At 39.4% G+C, this 20,891-nt stretch overlaps 3 protein-coding genes across 7 annotated transcripts; 1 reads left to right on the forward strand and 2 right to left on the reverse strand.

Annotated features, from left to right (window-relative positions):
* Positions 1-322: 322 nt before the first annotated feature.
* On the reverse strand, positions 323-5,394 carry LOC131707111 (26S proteasome regulatory subunit 6B; the record flags this gene model as incomplete). The annotated part of the gene is given in 9 exon segments (XM_059009286.1): positions 323-491; positions 657-733; positions 992-1,159; positions 1,628-1,721; positions 2,690-2,799; positions 3,172-3,318; positions 3,850-4,036; positions 4,555-4,653; positions 5,276-5,394. Coding segments are annotated over 9 exon segments (1,087 nt in total), but the record flags the coding sequence as incomplete, so codon positions are not given.
* A 1,112-nt stretch (positions 5,395-6,506) lies between these two features.
* Positions 6,507-13,709, forward strand: LOC131696786 (uncharacterized). Of its 4 annotated transcripts, none has more exons than XM_059009397.1 (6): positions 6,544-6,614; positions 8,858-8,985; positions 9,413-9,474; positions 11,615-11,962; positions 12,166-12,435; positions 13,287-13,709. In XM_059009397.1, the coding sequence occupies exons 3-6, from the start codon at positions 9,435-9,437 to the stop codon at positions 13,394-13,396; spliced, it is 768 nt and encodes a 255-aa protein (XP_058865380.1). In that variant the 5' UTR covers positions 6,544-6,614; positions 8,858-8,985; positions 9,413-9,434; the 3' UTR covers positions 13,397-13,709. The 4 variants fall into 4 exon arrangements, with proteins under 4 accessions (XP_058865381.1, XP_058865380.1, XP_058865379.1 ...); XM_059009396.1 differs by lacking the exon at positions 6,544-6,614 and adding an exon at positions 6,969-7,108; XM_059009398.1 differs by lacking the exon at positions 8,858-8,985 and having other exon boundaries at positions 6,507-6,614.
* Positions 13,710-13,959: 250 nt separating this feature from the next.
* Positions 13,960-19,746, reverse strand: LOC117433811 (glycogen synthase kinase-3-like). Of its 2 annotated transcripts, XR_009311009.1 has the most exons (6): positions 19,501-19,746; positions 17,596-17,762; positions 16,913-16,977; positions 16,409-16,547; positions 15,454-15,561; positions 13,960-15,128 (listed from the first exon to the last, which is right to left on the reverse strand). XR_009311009.1 is itself a non-coding variant. In XM_059009381.1 (5 exons), the coding sequence occupies exons 2-5, from the start codon at positions 17,742-17,744 to the stop codon at positions 14,706-14,708; spliced, it is 819 nt and encodes a 272-aa protein (XP_058865364.1). In that variant the 5' UTR covers positions 17,745-17,762; positions 19,501-19,658; the 3' UTR covers positions 13,961-14,705. The 2 variants fall into 2 exon arrangements, 1 of the variants encoding a protein (XP_058865364.1); XM_059009381.1 differs by lacking the exon at positions 16,913-16,977 and having other exon boundaries at positions 13,961-15,128; positions 19,501-19,658.
* Positions 19,747-20,891: the final 1,145 nt, after the last annotated feature.

The raw sequence follows: 20,891 nt of genomic DNA on the forward strand, positions 1-20,891 counted from the left end.
AAATTGAGTGAAATCGGGTAATTGATAAATGCAAAGACCGAGGGGTATCATGCTTTAAAAATCGGGTTTAAGCCTAAAATCAGAATCCTTACTCTTGATGAATGAATGGGAACGGATGCATCCTCCCACCTATATCATGTAAGCTTAGTCTTTCAACAAAACTATAACTGACCAATTTCTCATATTAAACCTTATACAAATTTAGCCCACCAGGGCCATGTTATGCATTGCGAGGAGCGTGGTATTTGATTCTGCATAATTCCGATCTGCACTGTAGTGTAACTTCAGCAAATCCACAAGCTGTGGGCTTGTGAAAGGATACAGTCCTCAAGGTCGACCTCCTCGGACAGGTTCATCTTGCTGGTGATGGTGCTAAAGACGAGACGTTTCTGCCGGCGGTCAGGAAGTGGGAACTCGATCTTCCTGTCGAGTCGGCCGGGCCTGAGCAGAGCGGGATCCAGCGTGTCTGCTCTGTTAGTGGCCATGATCACCTGCAGCACACACACAAAGCCATTGCTGCACACTGTATTATTAATTAGTCATTTAGCACGATGCTTTTATATCCAAAGCGAGTTACAGAGACTGGGGGGTGAACTGTGCATCAACAAACTGATTGAGAAGCATCGAGAAGCAGGCTGCCCTTCTCTTGCACTCACCTTGACATTAACGTTCTGGTCGAAACCGTCCATCTGGTTCAGCAACTCCAGCAAGATCCTCTGGACCTCTCTGTCAGCTGCAAAGAGACCACAGAACACTCAGTGTAAAAGAGTTCTTTACAAACAGTTTAATGACTTATTAAAAAAAGGAAAGCAGCACTCTTCTGTACAGTAGAATGTATTTCAGAATTTATTTATGAATTTGGTAATTTCTGCCACTTAACGAATATATTTCCAGTAATGGTTGAAATATATTTAATATTTGTTCCGTCACATACAACAGAATATGAATACGTTACAATAAAAAACACAGGCAGCTCGCCCCAGCTGCGTACCTCCTGTCTGTGCGTCAAATCTCTTGGTGGCAATGGCGTCGATCTCATCGATGAAGATGATGGCAGGGGCGTTCTCCTTGGCCAATCGGAAGACGTCTCGCACCATCCGGGGTCCCTCCCCCAAGTACTTCTGGACAAACTCCGAGCCGACAACTCTGATAAACGCAGCTGTGAGGAGACACACGCACACGCACGCACAAACACACCGCAATGGTTAAGAACTAGTTTCCCATCTTCCAAACCTTGCACCTTTCAAACCAGGGTGCAGCTGAAAAGTAAGGTGACACTTTGATTGCCAGTAATGTTATTATTATGAAAAATGTCCAAGGTACGGATAAGGTATCTAATTCCAGTGATGAATGCATTAGCTGGTCTGTCAACTTGATTCACTGAATTTTTATCTTGATTACATTTTAGGATTGAGTGTTTTATACCGCTATTTAATCCATTTTTACCACCAAATCATAAATGGTATAGATAAAGTTAACCCAAGACATTACTTCAAATTTAGCACAGAGAAGAACAAGAGGGCATAAGTGAAAGCGGAGTAAAAGTTTAGAACAAAGGACTTCTCTAAAGCATGCCTGCAAAAATCCAGATAAACCAAAACGCATTTCCCTGCCCAGCCAGATTTACCTGTGGTGTGATGTGCTACTGCCTTCGCCAGCATAGTTTTCCCACAGCCAGGAGGTCCGTACATCAACACTCCTCTGGGGGGATCGATTCCGATCTGATAAGAAAAAAGGCGGCAGGCATTATTAGGCTGCCTATTTACAGCCGGGAAACAATGCAGAGAGGATATCCTAATGCAGAGAGGATATCCTTGCAGGAGTGAGTTGAAGATGATGGCTCAGAACTTTTGCTCATAATCATTAGATCACACTGCCCCCTTGTGGAGTTTTCAGTGCATTAAGATCGACTTGTATGTCTTAACTTTTAATGGCCAAGAGGCAAATTGAATTAACATATGCCATCAACTCTCGATTATCCGGGGGTGGATTAACCAGTTTGCGGATTAACCGTGGAAAAAAATAATAGCAGATTGCGTATTTGTGAAAAAATTTAAATTATGTACTACAAATCAGCGAAAACATCAGAAGGCGTGAGGTCGCTTGGCAGAGAGGAGGAGAAAGACAGCGATAGCGAGGGGGAGGGGCTAGCTAGCAAAAACAAGATCACGCATGGTGCTGCGCTGAATCACCTAGACTGTCTGCTGGACTATTCAGAAAGTGAAGAGGACAGTTTGCTCAGTGACAAACTGATGTTGCTTAGGCTTCGTTCTAATATTCGAAAAAAGGAGAGCTCAGCTAAGAAACAGACAACATTAACAGACTATTTTAAAATACAGTAGTGTAACCTTTTGGCCTTTTTTCGTCAAACAATTTATGTGATGTTTTGTGCTCCTAAACTATTGTACTTGTATTGTTGTTACACTTTTGGATGATGTCTGTAGAAAGGTATTCCAAAATATTGGATGTAATTTTAACTAAATAAGTTTACATTAAATCAATTTTGTACCACGTTTTGACTAGTTTTGTTTTAACCGTGATTTTGGTTTATCCGTGACCTCCTTCCCCCCCATTACCCCGGTTAATCGAGAGTTGACTATATATATATATATATATATATATATATATACACACACACATACAGTTTAGTGACTTCATTTAAGGTTGTATTTCAGGTGTGAGCTGGTACCTGTTTATAGAGTTCAAAGTGCGTTAAAGGAAGCTCTACGGCCTCCCTCACTTCCTGTTTCTGGATGTCCATTCCTCCGATGTCAGAGTACAACACGTCTGGCTTCTGATCTGAAGCAAGAAAACAAAAAACAAAACCAAAAAAAAACACACATATCAAACTGAACCCCGAACAAAACTAAAACAGAAATATCACAAACGTTCCTGCGCCAATAATTCCTGTCTGGATCTTGATAAAAGTACATGCCTCCACCCTAATCAGATACAGAAAACGTAAATTGCAACATGCACCCTTTATTGTGGGTATGGATGCATGTTCTACCTTATTTCATTAACAACAATTGTATCTTACTAGGGTTTTTATCACCTCAGAAACACATAAGATTGCACGCCAAGTGTTCTGATTCACACTCCGAGAAACTTCTGTGCGCTGGATTAACATACATCCGGACGTTGAAGGTGGGTTTTGTGACGTCACTATACCTGATGTGAGCATCATGATACTGCTGTCTGCCTCTGGTGGCAACACATCTACCAGGGCATTGCTGTGCTTGTGCAGCGCGACGGAGGCGTTGGGTTTGAGCAGCTCCCTGTCTATCGTACTCAGGATTCGCACATAGTAGTTCGATCCTGAAAGTAGAAAGACAACAGGCAAGCAGTTAAGAGACTCGAACTGGAATCTTTGGAGTTTAAAAAAGGATCTGCTCTCTGGTTGAAACGATTGGGGGGGGGGGATATGAAATTGAGGGTTATATTCAGTTTCGGTTCTTGAATGTTTAATGAAACGTCAAGATATTTTAAACCTATTCAGAAAATACATTGTAAAACATCGTCCAGTAAAGTGAAGTTCTTTATGAATTGCTAACACACAAGTGCGTACTGTACACGGTCACATTTGTGTGTAAGATTACACAGTTCCAGAATGCCAATATTTTAATTCAGAAAGCCGCTACTCCGTTATATAAAGTGAATTCTGTTTGAGTAGCAGCGTTACTACGGAGTTGAATCAATTGTAAACATCACCAGTAATCCCGTAAGCCTTCAAATACAACTGTTATAGGGTACAAAACAATCAATCAATCAATTGATGTTTAAAATCGAGGCCCGCGGTATAAAAATAATGGATTCGTCGTGGCATCCCTACAGGATTCCAGCGGTTACCTGTGGTGGAGCCCACGATGGCAGTGTTCTGGTCCACAGCCTCCAGGAACTGCCCGATGACCAGCGGGATGCTCTGGATCCTCTTGACCTCCTCCTGAGCGTGCAGGAACTCCTTCTTCAGGTTCTTCTGCTCATCCTTGATGTACTCCTCTTGGACCTCCAGGAACTCCAGCTCCTGCTGCAGCTTCTACAAGAGATCAACCAACACAGCTGACACGGACACTGTCTGAACCGAGTCTACCGCGATAGATTGCACATCAGAAGCAGACCGCCTTTGAGAGCTCAACCTACGAGAGATCAACCAACACAGGCGCCGCTGACACGGACACTGTGGACAGCCCACAGCCTACCTCGACACTCTGTGATCTACAGCTATGGCATCACCTAGAATTTTAGGATTGAGACAGAATAGGAGCAAGTACAGTATTTCATGTTAGATTCCAAACTTTCACATTGTCAGTTTTTTTTTTTCGTGAAGGATATGGAAAACTACAAAGCGGTATGTAATTCAATATTGTTAACGTAACATTATTCAGCAGGTTTCATTTGACTTTATGAAGCCAAATTGTTTTAATTCTATAGGGTGATGCAAACCTTTTGGCCATTGCTGTACTCAAACTTGTGTCATTTCTGCCATATAAGAGATAAACAAACTCACTGTCTGAACTCCACAGTCTACCTCAATATACTGTTATATAGTCTCACCTTGTAGCGGCTGTAAAGATCTTCTAGGTCCTCTGGCTCCGGTGCTAGAAACGAGAAGGCGGTCTGAGGCCGGGAAGAGGCCGGGACAGCGATCTCTTCCTGCAAACACAACATTACACTCACAGTCAGAGCTCACTTTTATGAACTTTCATTTGGGAGAGTAGCGTGTCAACATGTCTCGTAACTGAAATGGTAAATTAATGCTTGAAACTTAAGGTAGAATTTTGTTTATTTTTACACAAAGTATTATTTTTTTTTAATAAAAAAAAAAAACAAAGACTAACCTACGTAACGGATTACCGGTAACATTTAAAAATCAACTGAACTTCACAATAACACCTACTCAATTATTATTCCCAGTACAATAACGAGAAAAAAAAACACAAAGACTTGATCAACTTCAGTACTAGTCAACACAGTATAAAGGCCTCCTACAATATGCATGTATAAACTAATTTCTGTTGAACGTTACGAAATGAAAACTAAATATAAATTAAAACCTAAACATTTCCCCCCTATTGTAAACACGTTTGATAATCTTTAGGCCTAGTATTAACATGGAATGAATCTGCATGTTTTTCACTATGACAACGCGGATCTGTTATTATCTGTGTACCTATTTAAATACCGTTTTCACGTTGTCTCCGTCCCAATTTGCCACGGTAAATACCCAGCTTAATACTCACATTTTTAAATAAAAACGTCACATATCAATTCTTACCTGACATTTCTCCACAACTATCCCAATCTCCTCCATTTTATTTTCTTCTGTCTTTACCAGCGCACACTCACACCGGCCCGGAAATAACGTCAGATGTATGAACACGCAAAGCAGCCTGGGAATTGCAGTCTTTTAAACGCAATGTAACGTGTTTGTCAACCTCGTGTTCTGGAATATTTTCAATACATAAAGGATATTGTATGTTAGCGTATAACGCCGTATATTGACAAACTATATGTACTAAAGGAGGCCATTTTGTCCAGCTAAGCTTATCCGGTTCCTAGTAGATGATTGATCTCAGAATTCTGTGAAGTTGGGTCTTAAAGGATCTCATTGATTCAGCCTCAACAGCATGGCTAGGTAGCCCATTCCACACCCTCACCACTCTCTGTGTGAAGAAGTGTCTCCTTCCCTCTGTCCTGAGTCTATCTCCACTTCATTTCCAATTGTGTCCTCTGGTCCTGGCTTCTGCACTGCGCTTTAAAGTATTGCTGTGGGTTGTCAACTCCCTATAAGACTTTAAAAACGTCAACCCCCCCCCCTAATTCTTCTGTGTTCTGGGCTTTGCTTCTGTCTCAGGATCCTGTGCTTAATTATTATTATTATTTATTTCTTGGCAGACGCCCTTATCCAGGGCGACTTACAATTGTTACAAGATATCACATTATTTTTACATACAATTACCCATTTATACAGTTGGGTTTTTACTGGAGCAATCTAGGTAAAGTACCTTGCTCAAGGGTACAGCAGCAGTGTCCCCCCACCTGGGGTTGAACCCAGGACCCTCCGGTCAAGAGTCCAGAGCCCTAACCACTACTCCACACTGCTTAACAATGTCCTTGAGATTTCTTGGTTTAGCACATTTAAACTTGTAATTGAACAATCTATATCTACATAGGCATAACGGTAGTGCAATAGTGCAAGGATAGTGCATCAGCCAGTAACATGGTGTTGAGGTCATGGGAATACAGTACATAGCAGAAGAGCATTGAGTGCATTCAAAACAGGTGAGTCCTGAAGCTGGACAGAGAAACACCCCTGGATTGTGATACACTCAATAATTTAAGCTAAAGAACGTCCTTTTGAAGTTTCATCACAATTTCACAAGTGTTGACCAAATACGGACTGGCAGACGAACTGGCAAACAGACTCCATACACCCACCTGGTTATGATACAGACAATAACTTTAGCTGAATAAGGTACGTAGGCCCTCCTCCACATTTCCCTTGACACGAAGCATCGACTGCTGTGACTCTCCATTCCATGAAAGAGATACCAGCAAAAAAACTAACGGACTTCAACTAAAGAAAAGGCGCACCAGTAATAATATTATTAGCGGTAACGTAAAAACATTTATTTCAAAACCTTGGTTAGCAAGGGCATATTTTATTAAATAAATACTGTTTCAAGAATATTACTCTAGATTTTTTTTTTTAGATCATCGTTTTTGCGGTGATTGAACTTTGTGAAGATGGCATTAATTTTGATTGCTAAAGAAGCGAAACAAATGATCTGAAGTCTTGCTTACTGACGATAGACCTAGTTAAGAACTGTATGTAACAACATGTGGCCGTTTAAAAACAGGATGTGGTAAGTCTGTTTCTAAAAACTAAACAATAACAGCGTTTATTTTTAATCACTTGTAATCTAAAAACATGGGCAACCTTTTAGCTTGTTGGATGAGTAGATTCCTGAGGCAGGATTAACAAAACAAAGCATGAGAATTTATTTGAGAAACAGTTACCAGTAGCAGTTTAAAATATATGAGTCCTATTTAAATTATCAGCCACAAGGAATGGAAAGCCAAAATACTTAACAAGTGACGGTTATAGGTAAGAAATAATTATTTTCAATGAATTGGCTTCAGAATAAGGCAAAGTGAAAATAGATTTGTATTCTGCTAAACAAGCTTCATTCGCATTTAGGTGTTGCAATTAACTAGAAAGTTAACTTAAAACTAGTCAGTGAGGGGGGGAGATGTAAACGCAGAAGGAAGTGATGTTTATGTCTTTATTCACAAAATGATTATTTTTGCCTTACCCATTTTCTGTTTCCTGTTTGTATCACGCTTAATAAACCGCTAATTTATTTATGATGATAGATTTGTCAATTGTTTTCTTCATTAAAACATGCAGTGGGGAGCTCTGAATTGACAGCTACTCGATGGCCATTGAAATATATAAAAATAAGGTAACACTTCCCATTGTGTCTCTAATTACTGTGTATTTGCATAGCAGTTACTTACTAAGTGCATGTGTGCTTACACATATATAATTACAATGTTATTATGCATAGCTACAATGTACCTAATGCGTAAATATATTTGCAAAATATAAGAAGGTACACAATTGTATTAGAAAAGGGTTAGAGTTAGGGTTATAGCATGGATAAAGAATTACACATGAAGTACATTGTAACTATACGTTATAACATTGTAATAATGTGTAAGTACACATGTATTTACTACTATGTAAATACACAGTAATTAGAAGCAATTAATAAAATGTCCCAGTTTTTCACTTTGAAAATGTGGTAAATCCTATACAGGGGGTCAGGTTAATTGTTACAATCTAGAGTACCTGCTGTACTTAGGGGGTAGACCTGTTTGAGAGAAGCCTACAGGTCATAGGGATATTTGAACTGATCAGATGTAAAGAAGTAAAAAAATACATGAATTACTAGAACTGTGATATCCTACCAGATGACTCTTTATTAACATACTGGTTTGAAATGGTAATTATAGTTTTTTTAAATAAATAATTTAAATTACAGTACATATTTACATCCTCCTCAATTTAAATCCATTGAATAGGCTTTTTGTGCCGCGCTATTAAAAAATGCAACATCAGTTCATTAGAATAAAACAATTCTCCATTAAAGGTCAACTTCTTATAACCCTCAAATTGAGACGAATTTTCCACCACAAGTGAGGGAAGGTGTGACGTGTTTTTTAACTGTAGAAAAACAGCCAAGTTTTTAAACTGCATGCCATCGGCTGACAAGTTTCCATCGTCTCTTTGAAAGCTGTTCGGAATCTCATCTTGTTTCAATATGAAACCCGGTCTGCCAATCAGCAAACAAGCATTACACAAGAGACCCCCAACGTTCATGTAGAATTGCTATTTAGAAATGAGTTGACCGGCCTCCAATATCTTTCTGGAGAACCACTTATCCAGTCACTTGGTATAAGCACTATTCGACATAAGGTATTGAGAGTATCAATTTCTGGAGATATAAAAGTGTGTCTGTCTGTTCCTACGTATAGCCATCTGTATGTCGCATGTTTGTATATATCTAAGGAACTGCTTGTGTAGTTGTCATGAAACTTGGTTTGTAACGTGGTTTAGCATAAGTTACAGAGACTGTCGGATTCTGTGCATATAGAGGGGTGTCTGTATGTCTGTCTGTTCATCCATCCATCTGTGTGTCACACTTGCATGTTTGCATGAATCTGAAAAAAGCACTGTTGTAAAATGCAGTGTAACGAAGCCAGATTGAAATGTACCACCACTTTCACTTCTTGAGAATCTCTTTTTCCTTCTCATTTTAATCTGACATGAGTCTCAAATGCTTATCCTCAGACCACTGCTGGAATTGACAAAGTTACACCATAAGTGCAGTACAGAAACCAGGACCAGAGGACACAGCTAGAAATTAAGTGGAGATAGACTTTAGGACAGAGGGAAGGAGACACTTCACACAGAGAGCGGTGAGGGGAGGGACTGGGCTACCTAATCATGTTGTTGAGGCTGAATCACCTTAGGACCCAAATTGACAAAGTTTTGAGATGAATCAGCTAACTAGGAACCTGGTGAGCATGGATGGGTAGAATGACCTCATCTAGTTTTGAAAATGTCTCATATTCCTTTGAAGGGACTAACTTGATTACTTTGTGTACGGAAAGAAAAAAAAGGAACACATTACTGTGCAGTATCTTTAAAATAATTTATTTGAGATGCAAAAGAGACAAGATGACTAATACATGTTCTTTTCCTGTGAAATAAGTATATTTCTCTGGTTGTGCTGTGGTCAGGTTTTACAGTAAATTGCATAAATAACGGTTCAGTTTCTAGCGAATTTTGCTTACAAACTCTGAAAGTGCTTGCTATGATGTAATATCTTCTCTGTTCTTGCAGTGCTGTCAAGCTTGACATTAAAATGAGTCTGCTGGCTCTGGTGCTTTTGAGTCTGATGCAAGGTAAGTATTGTTAGTTTATGACAGTTGTTTTTTGTGGGGAGCGGTGGCGGGCTGTGCATGATTTGCGGTAATTTAAACCTCATTTATAACAAGTATGACTCCATCAACAAATTACATCAAATGGTCACATGGCTGCATGGAAGCTTTGACTTTGGTTCGTGATTGGATAGATAATGAGAAAGAATGCTGGTGCTGTGTGAAAGTTAAATGCTATACGTTTAGAAATTGGCAAAGAAACTTAATAATTCAATGACAGCCAAGGCTTTTTCAATGTATGCAATCAAACTTCTAGACGAAATGTTGGTCATTGGATTCATTTAGAATCTAAGTAACACTATGCAATGAATTTAAAATAGGAAGAGAAAAAGAACACAGAGCCACACATGGTAAAAGGCAGGAGACTTTTTAGAAGTTGTTTTAGATGCCCAATCAAAGCACAAAGTGGTCTAACATTTTCACACACGAGTGGCTGTTGTTTCTCTATCACCGAATACTGACTGGAAATTGAAATTCTCACACCCAGAGGTTTTCATGCAGGCAGGTATGTCAAGGATATACATGACACATCTTGAGGTGTTCTAATACATGTGCACACTGCTGGTTAACAAAAATGTATTATATATAGCAAAAAAAACATATTTAATACATGGATTTGAAATGCTCGTTGTTCGAGCCTCAATTGCAAGAAAAACAATCTTCTGTTCCACCCCGGTAGAATTCTGTTAATGTTTTTGAATAACTGTACTAAATAAAAGGACACACAAGTAACCTGCAGTTTCAGGTCCACGTGGGATATTCCATGAGTAAGAATGTGAAACTGACAGCAGAAGTAAAGTAACCCACAAAAACCGAAACACTTTGATGCTTCTGTTTGTTTTGTGAAAAGGCTACTCATTCTAAGATGGCCCAATACGATCTGGAACATAGTTTGCAGCGAGGCGACCCCACAGGAATGGCTGGGTGTGTTATATGGGCAGCAGTGTGGAGTAGTGGTTAGGGCTCTGGACTCTTGACCGGAGGGTCATGGGTTCAATCCCCGGTGGGGACACTGCTGCTGTACCCTTGAGCAAGGTACTTTACCTAGATTGCTCCAGTAAAAAACCCAACTGTATAAATGGGTAATTGTATGTAAAAATAATGTGATATCTTGTAAGTCGCCCTGGATAAGGGCGTCTGCTAAGAAATAAATAATTATAATTATATAGGGCTGTCCTGGATTATTGAAACTACTTTGTTTTTTTCATGTTATTATGCAAACAACACAGGCTTTGTTGAGATACCATTGAACTTGAGTCAACTTGCTTGTAAAAATATTTTGCTTATATTGCATAATTCCCTGTGCAGGGATATTAAAATATTTAGCAATCAATGGGTATGATGGGTAGAAGAGACATTATACATGCATACATACATACATTCATACATGAAGGATTATAAAGAAATTGTGTAGAAATTGAGCTTTAGCTGGAAAACAATAATAGCAAAAAACAGAAGCCGTTGTGTTTTGACTGATAAAATTGCAAGAGCTTGCAGGGGCTAAAATGAAGCTTGAGGTAACCCAGGGTTTATAAACCGCAGGAGCATATTGTATACAGGAAGCATGGGGCTGAACCGTGGGCAGGAAGCTCTGTGTTCAGTATAGAAACTCTTGTATTGAAGTTAAACAGAGCAGGAGCCAACCGGAGCCTAGCCTGTGCAGCAATGGGGTTAGGACTACAGAAATGAAGATAGCGGAGAGGGACAGACCAGCCCATGTGTAGCCAGATGATGAGCTAAGCTGCTTCTGGCCAAAGGTTTTGCATCACCTAGGATTTTAGGACTGAGACATCATTAAACACCTCTTGCTTAACTATTTAAATATATAACCTATAAATTATAGACTAGATCATTGGTGGCCAACCCTGGTCCTGGAGAGCCCCAATCCTGCAGGTTCTTTAAATCATCAATGGCTAAAGACCTGGAAAAATGATATGAAAGTTGACCAATTAAGTAATTGAGAACTTGGGTGGAACGAAAACCAGAAGACCCTGCGGCTCTCCAGGACTAGGGTTGGCCACCCCCAGCACTAGATCTATACAAGCATGTAACCCAGGGAAAGTCGTATTGGGTAGATGAGCAATCTCTCAATTATATCTTGCAGGTACCCAAACTGTTCATGTTTCCCAATGGCCGGAGCTGGTGACTGCAGCGGAAGGAGGGAACGTCACTCTGAAATGCAACATCTCCTACATCAGCAAAAACATCAGGCGTAGGATAGTGTACTGGTTCATTCCCGGGGCTGGGGATGACGATGACGATATCCCTCTCCATCCCTCCCCTGAATCTCAGTACCAGGGGCGAGTAGCCCTGGTGGGAGCGGAGAACACATCCATGCAAATCTGTGAGCTTCAGCTCCAGGACTCCTGCAGGTATTACTGCATGCTGTCCTATGTGAATGGGGACACTCCGAACAGGACCATCGGAGGTGGAACACAGCTCTACGTTCACGGTAAACACTGAGTGTCTGGGTTTAGATCAATCAGGTTACAAGTTACATTGCTGTGTGCAATTTATGGGGTACCTCGAAAGGGCATGTAGCGCCCATATGTGTAACGTAGTAGTGTTTTAATAAATAATCTATCGCAAGAGTTTCCTGACTGAACTTGGGTGAACTTGCGCCAACATGAACACTGTCCTGAAAATCACTTGCAGGTCCCCTTCATTTCAACCTGACAGCTGAGAATCCCTTTGTGCTGTACTGTGAGATCAACGTGGGCAACTTCACAGGGCTCAGCCTGGTTTTTCAGAGAGAAGGTAGCGAGATGGGCGAGGCGATGACGATCACGCCGCTGGAGAACGGATCATTCCTCATATCCCGGGAAATCTGTGTCAAGCAAGGCACGCTGCAGGAATACCAGTGTCTGCTGAAGCATAGCTCTGGGGTCTTTCTACTGAAGAAAAGTCTGGATGTGCCCCCATTCTGTAAGTGTTGGCAGATTCCATTTTCTATGTAAAGTATTTTATTAAATCTTGTGATTCATTAAAAACCATCAGGTGGCAGATTTTACTAAGGACTCAGAAGTCCTTTGTAACGGTACATAGCAACAATATCGTAATGGTACATATACATAGCAACAACATTGCAACGGTACACATACATAGCAACCAGTCATAGCAACGGTACGTCTCCATAGCAACATGCTCACGGATGATTGCGGCAACGTAGTTTCATCAGCGTTCTGATTGGATTCATTAAGCAAATTCTAAACCAAAAAGAGGCGAAAAACACAAGTAAATAAAAAGAGCTATCGCCATTTTCAACAGTATCTCCCATCCGGTCCCGGCTCAAACTGAGCGCCTGTTTGGTTTTTTTTTTTTTTTTTTTTTTTATCTCACAGCTGATATTTTCGCTGGTTTTTAACTGGTTATCCACGTTCAAGAGAAACAGAAACAGTCACTTCAAAGTGTACGTGATTTGTTGTCAACACTTTAAACCCGTGCTAGCTTTCGTATAGCAGCTATCCAGATAGAAAACACTGAGGGTGCGTTAAGTAATGGAGCATCTCAGGGTGAGAATTGTTCCGCTCACTCGGATCTGTTATGAATCCTGCTCTGCAGCGCTCTGAGCTGCTCAGAGGGAACAGAACTGAACGTGCTGTTAAGTGCGTTCTTTCCCTGAGCTGCTCTGAGCGACTCGCTTACTTAACACGCTCAATATTTCACAGGAATTGTTTCTGGTTAACAGCTCACCAGCAGTTACTGCAGTTGTCAGCAGGGTTCTGTCTATATTTCTATCACATGTGAACTTACACTGTATTCTGTTCCTTTTTCAGATCCTGAAGAGTATCCACAACCCATACTCCTCTATGCTTGTATTCTTGTGTTCCCATCCACAATGCTCATTGTTATATTGATAGTAGTCCTCATAAAAACGAAACACTGACAGATTGCAAGGTAACTGTAATCTATCTATCTATCTATCTATCTATCTATACATTTGCAAGGGTCAGCAACTAAGATATAGATAACTAAGGAGGCTGTGTGGTCCAGTGGTTAAAGAAACGGGCTAGTAACCAGGAGGTCCCCAGTTTAATTCCCACCTCAGCCACTGACTCATTGTGTGACTCTGAGCAAGTCATTTAACCCCCTTGTGCTCTGTCTTTTGGGTGAGACGTAATTGTAAGTGACTCTGCAGTTGATGCATAGTTCACACATCCTAGTCTCTGTAAGTTGCCTTGGATAAAGGCGTCTGCTAAATAAACTAATAATAATATATATATATATATATATATATATATATATATATATATATATATATATATATATATATATATGTATATGTATATGTATATATATATATATATATATATATATATATATATATATATATATATATATATATCAAAAAATGTACTATGGACAATTTGGAGTCAATACCTTATAGAATCTAACCTAATTTTTATGAAATGTACTTTATCATTTATACAAATATGAATGAATAAATAACAAAATACCACATGGATTTGTGTATAATGTATCATTTTTATTTAGTAGCATTCAGAAAATGTCATGCAGCAAATGTTATAAAATCAATTTGATTATAGATTAATTATGAATACATGTACAGGAGCAATATTCAAGACACACACAACATGATTTAACAGAACGGTGAAGCAACTCACCAGAACGGGAAAACCCAAATTGCTCGTTGACTTGTCTCTGATTCAGGATTTTTTCAAGAGCTCATACAATTTCCAACTTAACCCTACCATTGACTCCAGTGCGCTGTATGCTAAAGAAGACTTGGTTTCTAGGCTGTAGTAACCTTAAAATAACTAAGAAGGAAGATGATACCTCACAATATATATACATATACTTTGTGTCCTGCTTTAAATCCAGCCTGCCAGCTACAAATCATGGCTGTGGGTTGTTCCTCTCAAAATATTTGAAACCAATTACTCGTCCCTGAACCTTTTCAACCTGACCACCTCTGATCACATCCAAGTTCCCTCTGGAACTATAGTGAAATAATTTCTGAGTCTCGTGTTTGATGACTTCTGTCTGTGGGAAGTTCCCTAGATTCATGTCTCTTCTGAAGCTATCCATCACCTCCATTAAAGGATCCCTGCCCAAACTCATACCACTGAAGTAAGCACGATCGCTGGATGCCGGATTGAAAGGAACCATTGCTCCCCCAACATCAGGTATTCTATAAACACTTCTCTTTTCCACGGGATCATATAGCTTTTTTGTCACCTCTGTTGTTCTACCTTGAAACATTGGATTGGAAATAAGCGCATCATCAATATATCCCTCTTGAAAGCCTCCCCAGCCATTTCTATGTCCCCCAATATCTGTCTCATTTCAACTCGCTGACATGGATTGGTATAGACCATTTGACTCACTGATTTAGCATATGGCATTCCCTTCAGAATTTCTTCAACATATCTGCAGCCGCATTTCTCCGTCTCAACTGTGCTCCCTAGGAGCAGCTCAGCTATGATCTTCCCCATAGCCCAGATGTCGGTGCTTTTATTTCGATCGGAGCCTTGGCAGACTTCTGGAGCTGCATAAGCTCTATTCCCGTTATTTGTTGCAGTAGAGAAGCCTGTGGAAGATGTTATTTTGGCCACTCCAAAGTCAACTAGAACAGGGCGGAATGTGCCATACTCAATCTGAAAGGTAGAAATAGAAGAAGCATTATAAATATCTCACTGATCATCTCAGCCAACCTAAAGAACTCCTAACGGAACCATTACCGGACAAAGGCACTGCCAGCAATAGCAACGCAATGGACTATATGTTGCTTACTGATCTCAATATGGTAGCACCAGTAGACTGGTACATATATGGAACCATGGTGGACTACCAGTGCTTCCAACCATCATAATACCATTGTGAAAATATGAAAATGTCAACTCTGAGGTACAGTTCTACAGTTGGCAGACTCATGCCACTGCAGCTGTCCCTTTGTCCTACATTAACCCTCAATGTTTTTACCATGATATTGTCTGGTTTCAGGTCCTGATGCACAATATTCTTATCGTGAAGGAAAGATAAGCCTTGGCACATTCCGTTGATGATGGTAACCTTGGCTGACCTGGACAACTGTGGTGGGAACAAAACAACAACTTTCAGAGCAAAACAAAAATTTTCTTTTGACATTTTTTAACACATATCGTGGGTCATCCATCAAGCAGTGTTGTGTAAGAACATAAGAACATAAGAAAGTTTACAAACGAGAGGAGGCCATTCAGCCCATCTTGCTCGTTTGGTTGTTAGTAGCTTATTGATCCCAGAATCTCATCAAGCAGCTTCTTGAAGGATCCCAGGGTGTCAGCTTCAACAACATTACTGGGGAGTTGGTTCCAGACCCTCACAATTCTCTGTGTAAAAAAGTGCCTCCTATTTTCTGTTCTGAATGCCCCTTTATCTAATCTCCATTTGTGACCCCTACTAATCTCTATTTGTGACGTTATGGATCCTGTCGATGCGATGAGGTTAAAAGCTCTAGAGCCACGACTGTAGAGGTGACCGGCTCTTTTGGTGGGGTTGCCAGTTCACCCAGCCTCCACCCTGTTACCTGGGCAATACATTTCTCAACTTTTACTTGGGAGTGTTCGCCAGGAGAAGAAAAAAAAAACTTCTAAGCAACGCAGAGTACCCAGATAAAACGGACCAAACAAACATTCCTTCGTCACTCGTATACCTCCTGGCTACATTCCACACTTTTCCAATTAACATTCCAGTTAATGAATTACACCAAACTTTATTTACATGTGGCTCTGAAAACGACGGCCATCTTGACTCCTGGCTGTTTGCCCCAAACCCAAGCCAAGATGGCTGCCAGCCACAAAATACACACAAGTACAGAGCCTCTGCTCAGCAATTTAGATTCAGTAGGAGTAGAAATGAATTAATGTTTTCCATTCAGGTTAACCCCACTGTAGAGTACCTTGATTCTGGATTCCCTTTGTTTGAAGAGGACCTTCTCCAGATCTTCTCCGTCAATAAACTCCAAAGGGAAATTCCAAGTACCATCTTCTTTCCAAGGGTAAAAAAGCAGCTTAACAATATTCGGGTGATTTAGCTTCCTTAAAAAGAAAGAACATTGAGACAAGGTCAGCGTGTTCTATAGTTCTCAAGAAGTTATTCCACACCCTGCCATTTTAATATACTTTAGCAAGATAATACAACTTCTTTTGCTTAGCTATCCAACAATAATTTCCATTCAAATATCAATTGGCATTTCTTTTTCTCTGTTTTGTACGTGCTGATCTTCATCATTCTGTTAGCTCTAATTTTACATTTACAGCCATGCATGTTAATGGCATACTTGCCATTTGAAAGGAAACCTAGAACGAAGCAACTTGAATTGAAGGTCTCTCGAGCCCCGCACTGCAGTTGTTTTTGTAATGAGATATTATACATATTGAAACAAGCCCTATCTTATCCCTACCTATTGGAGATATCAGATATCAATTACAGGTTTCAAGAACTAAAGACGCTGCAATGCTGTAGACACTAGAAAAAAAAAAACAAAGCAATAGTTACAAACATTAATATAATGCAGATCCCACCCCCCACCCCCCACTACACTTACCTTAAATTAAGACAGAGCTTCTAATAGAATAGTAACCTTATAGTAATCTTCTTGTACTCTTACAGTAATCTAATAGTAATCTCAGAGAAGTAATCTTCTAATAGAAACCGTGGCCAGCTTTATTCTAGCAGTGTGGAGTAGTGGTTAGGGCTCTGGACTCTTGACCGGAGGGTCGTGGGTTCAATCCCAGGTGGGGGACACTGCTGCTGTACCCTTGAGGAAGGTACTTTACCTAGATTGCTCCAGTAAAAACCCAACTGTATAAATGGGTAATTGTATGTAAAAATAATGTGTAACAAAATAACGTAATTGTATGTCATAATAATGTGATATCTTGTAATAATTGTAAGTCACCCTGGATAAGGGTGTCTGCTAAGAAGTAAATAAATAAATAATAAATAAAAATATATGTTTACTTTATTTAATTACTATATTAACACTTGAAATGTATTTGCTTACGATTGTAAGTCGCCCTGGATAAGGGCGTCTGCTAAGAAATAAATAATAATAATAATAACTATACACATGCATGCACTTACTGGTATATTTGGATTTCTCTATCAATGTTCTTCTGTTTTATATTCGATTCAGGAATTTTTTTCATTGCTGTTGTTTCACCTTTGTATTGTGTTTTGTACACTTTTCCAAAGCATCCTTGGCCAATAGTTCTTCTGGAATAAGTGGCCATTTTTTGAAAGGACGGTCACTACAAGAAAATAAATGATACAGATGAATTTGAGAGAAGGTAAAATAGGCAAACCAAAAGTAATTTCAGAGGCCATTTGATTCTGAGATGAGAAAACAGCCTAATAGCATACCATGGCTACCATATGATGACTCCATGTACACTGGGACAGTTTGGGACAATTCAAGCTTTTCAACTCACACCCCAGTGCATTCTGGTAAGTGTAGTCCTGCTGTGAAAATACCCAAGACAGGACTACACTTACCAGAATGCATTGCAATGTGAGTTGAAAAGCCTGAACTGTCCCAAACTCTCCTAGTGTACATGGAATCATATGGTAACCCAAAATGATTTAATGGCCCATTGAAAAGCATAGGATCCGCACATAGAAGCAACAAAAACATATTAAAAAATCTGGAGGAAGGAGCAGTTTGTCCACAGAGGTTTAAGGAACAAAAGAAAAAAAAAGTTGCCTTTACTTTAGAGGTTTGCAGGTTGCTATCGTCATTGTGAGTGTGTTAATAAAAAATGCTTTCTCTGTTGATTCTAGCGGCAGATACAAGCTTCAGTCTCAAGTTCCATAGAAAACAGATGCGTTGCGTTGATTACCCCAGTTTATCTTGTTAAACAGACTTTTTTTTTTATCTACAGCTAAGGCCAAAAGTTTTGCATATTTATGTGTACCTGTCACTAGAAATATGCATAAATGAAGGAAGCATTTTTTATTTATCTATTTATCTTTTACAAAGCAGGTTATATTTACAACGTAGCTAAATACCATGGGCTTTTGTTGGCTTCTCTAGAAATAAAACTTGTTTTTAAAGTATCAAAACAAGCTTTTTTATTTTTTAAATTGTTTTCTACAGAAGAAGTGTTTGTTTCCTTCTCTCAAAATGTGATCCCGAGTCCCGTCAGACTACAGTCAAACAGAACAGACCCCACAGAAAAATCAAAGTCCCGCTGGATAAAGTACTTACTAACTACTCTTAATGGAATTTACTCTCATAAGCAAATATTTTTACTGTAAGTTTAGCTGCTCTTAGTCGAACTCGCTCTCGCAGCACAGCGTGGAGGCTGTGTAGTCCAGTGGTTAAAGAAAAGGGCTTGTAACCAGGAAGTCCCCGATTCAAATCCCACCTAAGCCCCTGACTCATTGTGTGATCCTAAGCAAGTCATTTAACCTCCTTGTGCTCCGTCTTTCGGGTGAGACGTAATTGTAAGTGACTCTGCACCCGAGTCTCTGTAAACCGCCTTGGATAAAGGCGTCTGCTAAATAAATATGTTTTTTATACTCGTTTATTTGAATTTGCTCTTAATTACCACAGACTTTATTTCATAACTGCTCATCTGTAATTGATATTTTGCAATGTGATATTTTGTAACAACTGTAAGTCGCCCTGGATAAGGACGTCTGCTAAGAAATAATAATAATAATAATAATAATAATAATAATAATAATAATAATAATAATAATAATAATAATAATAGAGAGGAAGTCCACCTCATTGTTGTATAGCAAATGGCTACTTTACTGCAGAATAATAATGGACTTTTAATAATAGACTAATAATAATCAGAATTGAACTCATCTTTACTAATCTTTGGGCCCCCACATAGATAAAGTAAGCTATATCTTACTAAACTTTCATCAAAGTGTCAACATATATTTAAATTCTGTTTTTTTTTAAATAGTGTTTTTTTTTTCAGCAAGCCTGTGTGCGGAGAGCAGCTATTACAGAAGAACGAGGTGCAATCTTACCGGTTCTCTCCGGCCTGCCTCCCTCGTAATGAATGACGCTGTTCTGCGGGTTTCTCTTCTGCTGGGAATCCCGGGTTGCTGCTTCTTATAACGCGCGCGCTCCCAGTCCCACTCAGGCCAGGTGCCTTGTCAGTGCGCATGTTCTGATTGGTCCAGTGTTACCTCACAGAGCAGCACCTGCATCCTTATTAGATAGTTTCAGTCCGGCAGGTTTATCTCCCAGATTCAAGCTTTTCTGTGCTGTGAACTTGCAGTGGAGGCAGGGTAGTTAGTTAGAGGCGCAGCTAGTTTATCGTGGGTTTGGTGTGATCTGTGCGTGCTTTGTTGTAACGTCAGTAAGGCAGAATTAACTAATATTTCACTGAATTGTTGCCTAATGCTATTTATTTATTTATTTATTTGACAGGAAGAATGTACATGCCATACGATGTATTGAACACAGATTTAGCTAGGAGCTAATTTTCATTGGCAGTCCCTGGGCAGGTGTAAGGAAATCAACACACAAACACAAAATCAGAAAAAGAAAATAATATAAAATAATGAAGCATTTAGAGAAAGGGAGCAATTTTACAATCTATAACTTGATTTAATGCGATCATTATTCCCTCCAAACAAATACATAGTTATGATAGCGAAAAGAAAACTCGTTGGTTTTTATAGTAATGTTGTTTTGGTGTCATACGGACTGCATAATTGTCTTATTTGATTTTCTGACTATATTGCGTGATTGCGTGTTTAATAAGTCTATTGTTTTGAATACAGTCTGAGGAAACCTGTTTTGATTGGTCCAATGTTACATCACAGAGCAACTAGGTTCATTGATTATAGTCCTGGAGGAATCTCTTCAAACCACAATCATTGTATATGAATAGTTTAATACCATTAGCTAGCCACTAGGGGTCAGTATCGTGCAAGTATGGAAGGTGTTTTTATTACGTCTTAAATTAATTCTGCACCGTATAAAGTCCAATAGTCTGGTCTTAATGAACTTTATGCTGGAAAGAATCAGTTTGGGGGTATTTCTTTACTAATAATCCTTATAAACGTTTCCCATAGTAAAAAGAAGAGCAGATTCTAATAAAGCAACGTAAAAGCATAGCAAAGTGTAATAAATCACAGTGAAGGCATAGAAAAGTGTAATAAATCACAGTGAAAGCATAGCAAAGTGTAATAAAGCACAGTGAAAGCATAGAAAAGTGTAATAAATCACAGTGAAAGCATAGCAAAGTGTAATAAATCACAGTGAAAGCATGCAAAGCACAGGCAAGCGTATTAAAACACAGAGAGGTACAGTAAAGCATATTAAAAACTGAACCAAAACTAAACAACGCTTGCCATAATAAAAGCATAGCAAAGTGTGATCAAGCAGATTGAAAACACGGTAAAACATA

The sequence above is a fragment of the Acipenser ruthenus genome, chromosome 38 (genome assembly GCF_902713425.1).
Source record: "Acipenser ruthenus chromosome 38, fAciRut3.2 maternal haplotype, whole genome shotgun sequence".
Taxonomy (NCBI): Eukaryota; Metazoa; Chordata; class Actinopteri; order Acipenseriformes; family Acipenseridae; genus Acipenser; species Acipenser ruthenus.

Coding starts and splice junctions, on each gene's coding strand:
- LOC131696786 (XM_059009398.1), top strand. CDS start 9,435: ATGAGTCTGCTGGCTCTGGTGCTTTTGAGTCTGATGCAAG. Junction 11,963..12,165: donor AACACAGCTCTACGTTCACG/GTAAACACTGAG, acceptor AATCACTTGCAG/GTCCCCTTCATTTCAACCTG. Junction 12,436..13,286: donor TCTGGATGTGCCCCCATTCT/GTAAGTGTTGGC, acceptor TTCCTTTTTCAG/ATCCTGAAGAGTATCCACAA.
- LOC117433811 (XM_059009381.1), bottom strand. CDS start 17,744: ATGGCCACTTATTCCAGAAGAACTATTGGCCAAGGATGCTTTGGAAAA. Junction 16,548..17,595: donor AGAGAAATCCAAATATACCA/GTAAGTGCATGC, acceptor TTTCTTTTTAAG/GAAGCTAAATCACCCGAATA. Junction 15,129..15,453: donor TGAAACCAGACAATATCATG/GTAAAAACATTG, acceptor TCTACCTTTCAG/ATTGAGTATGGCACATTCCG.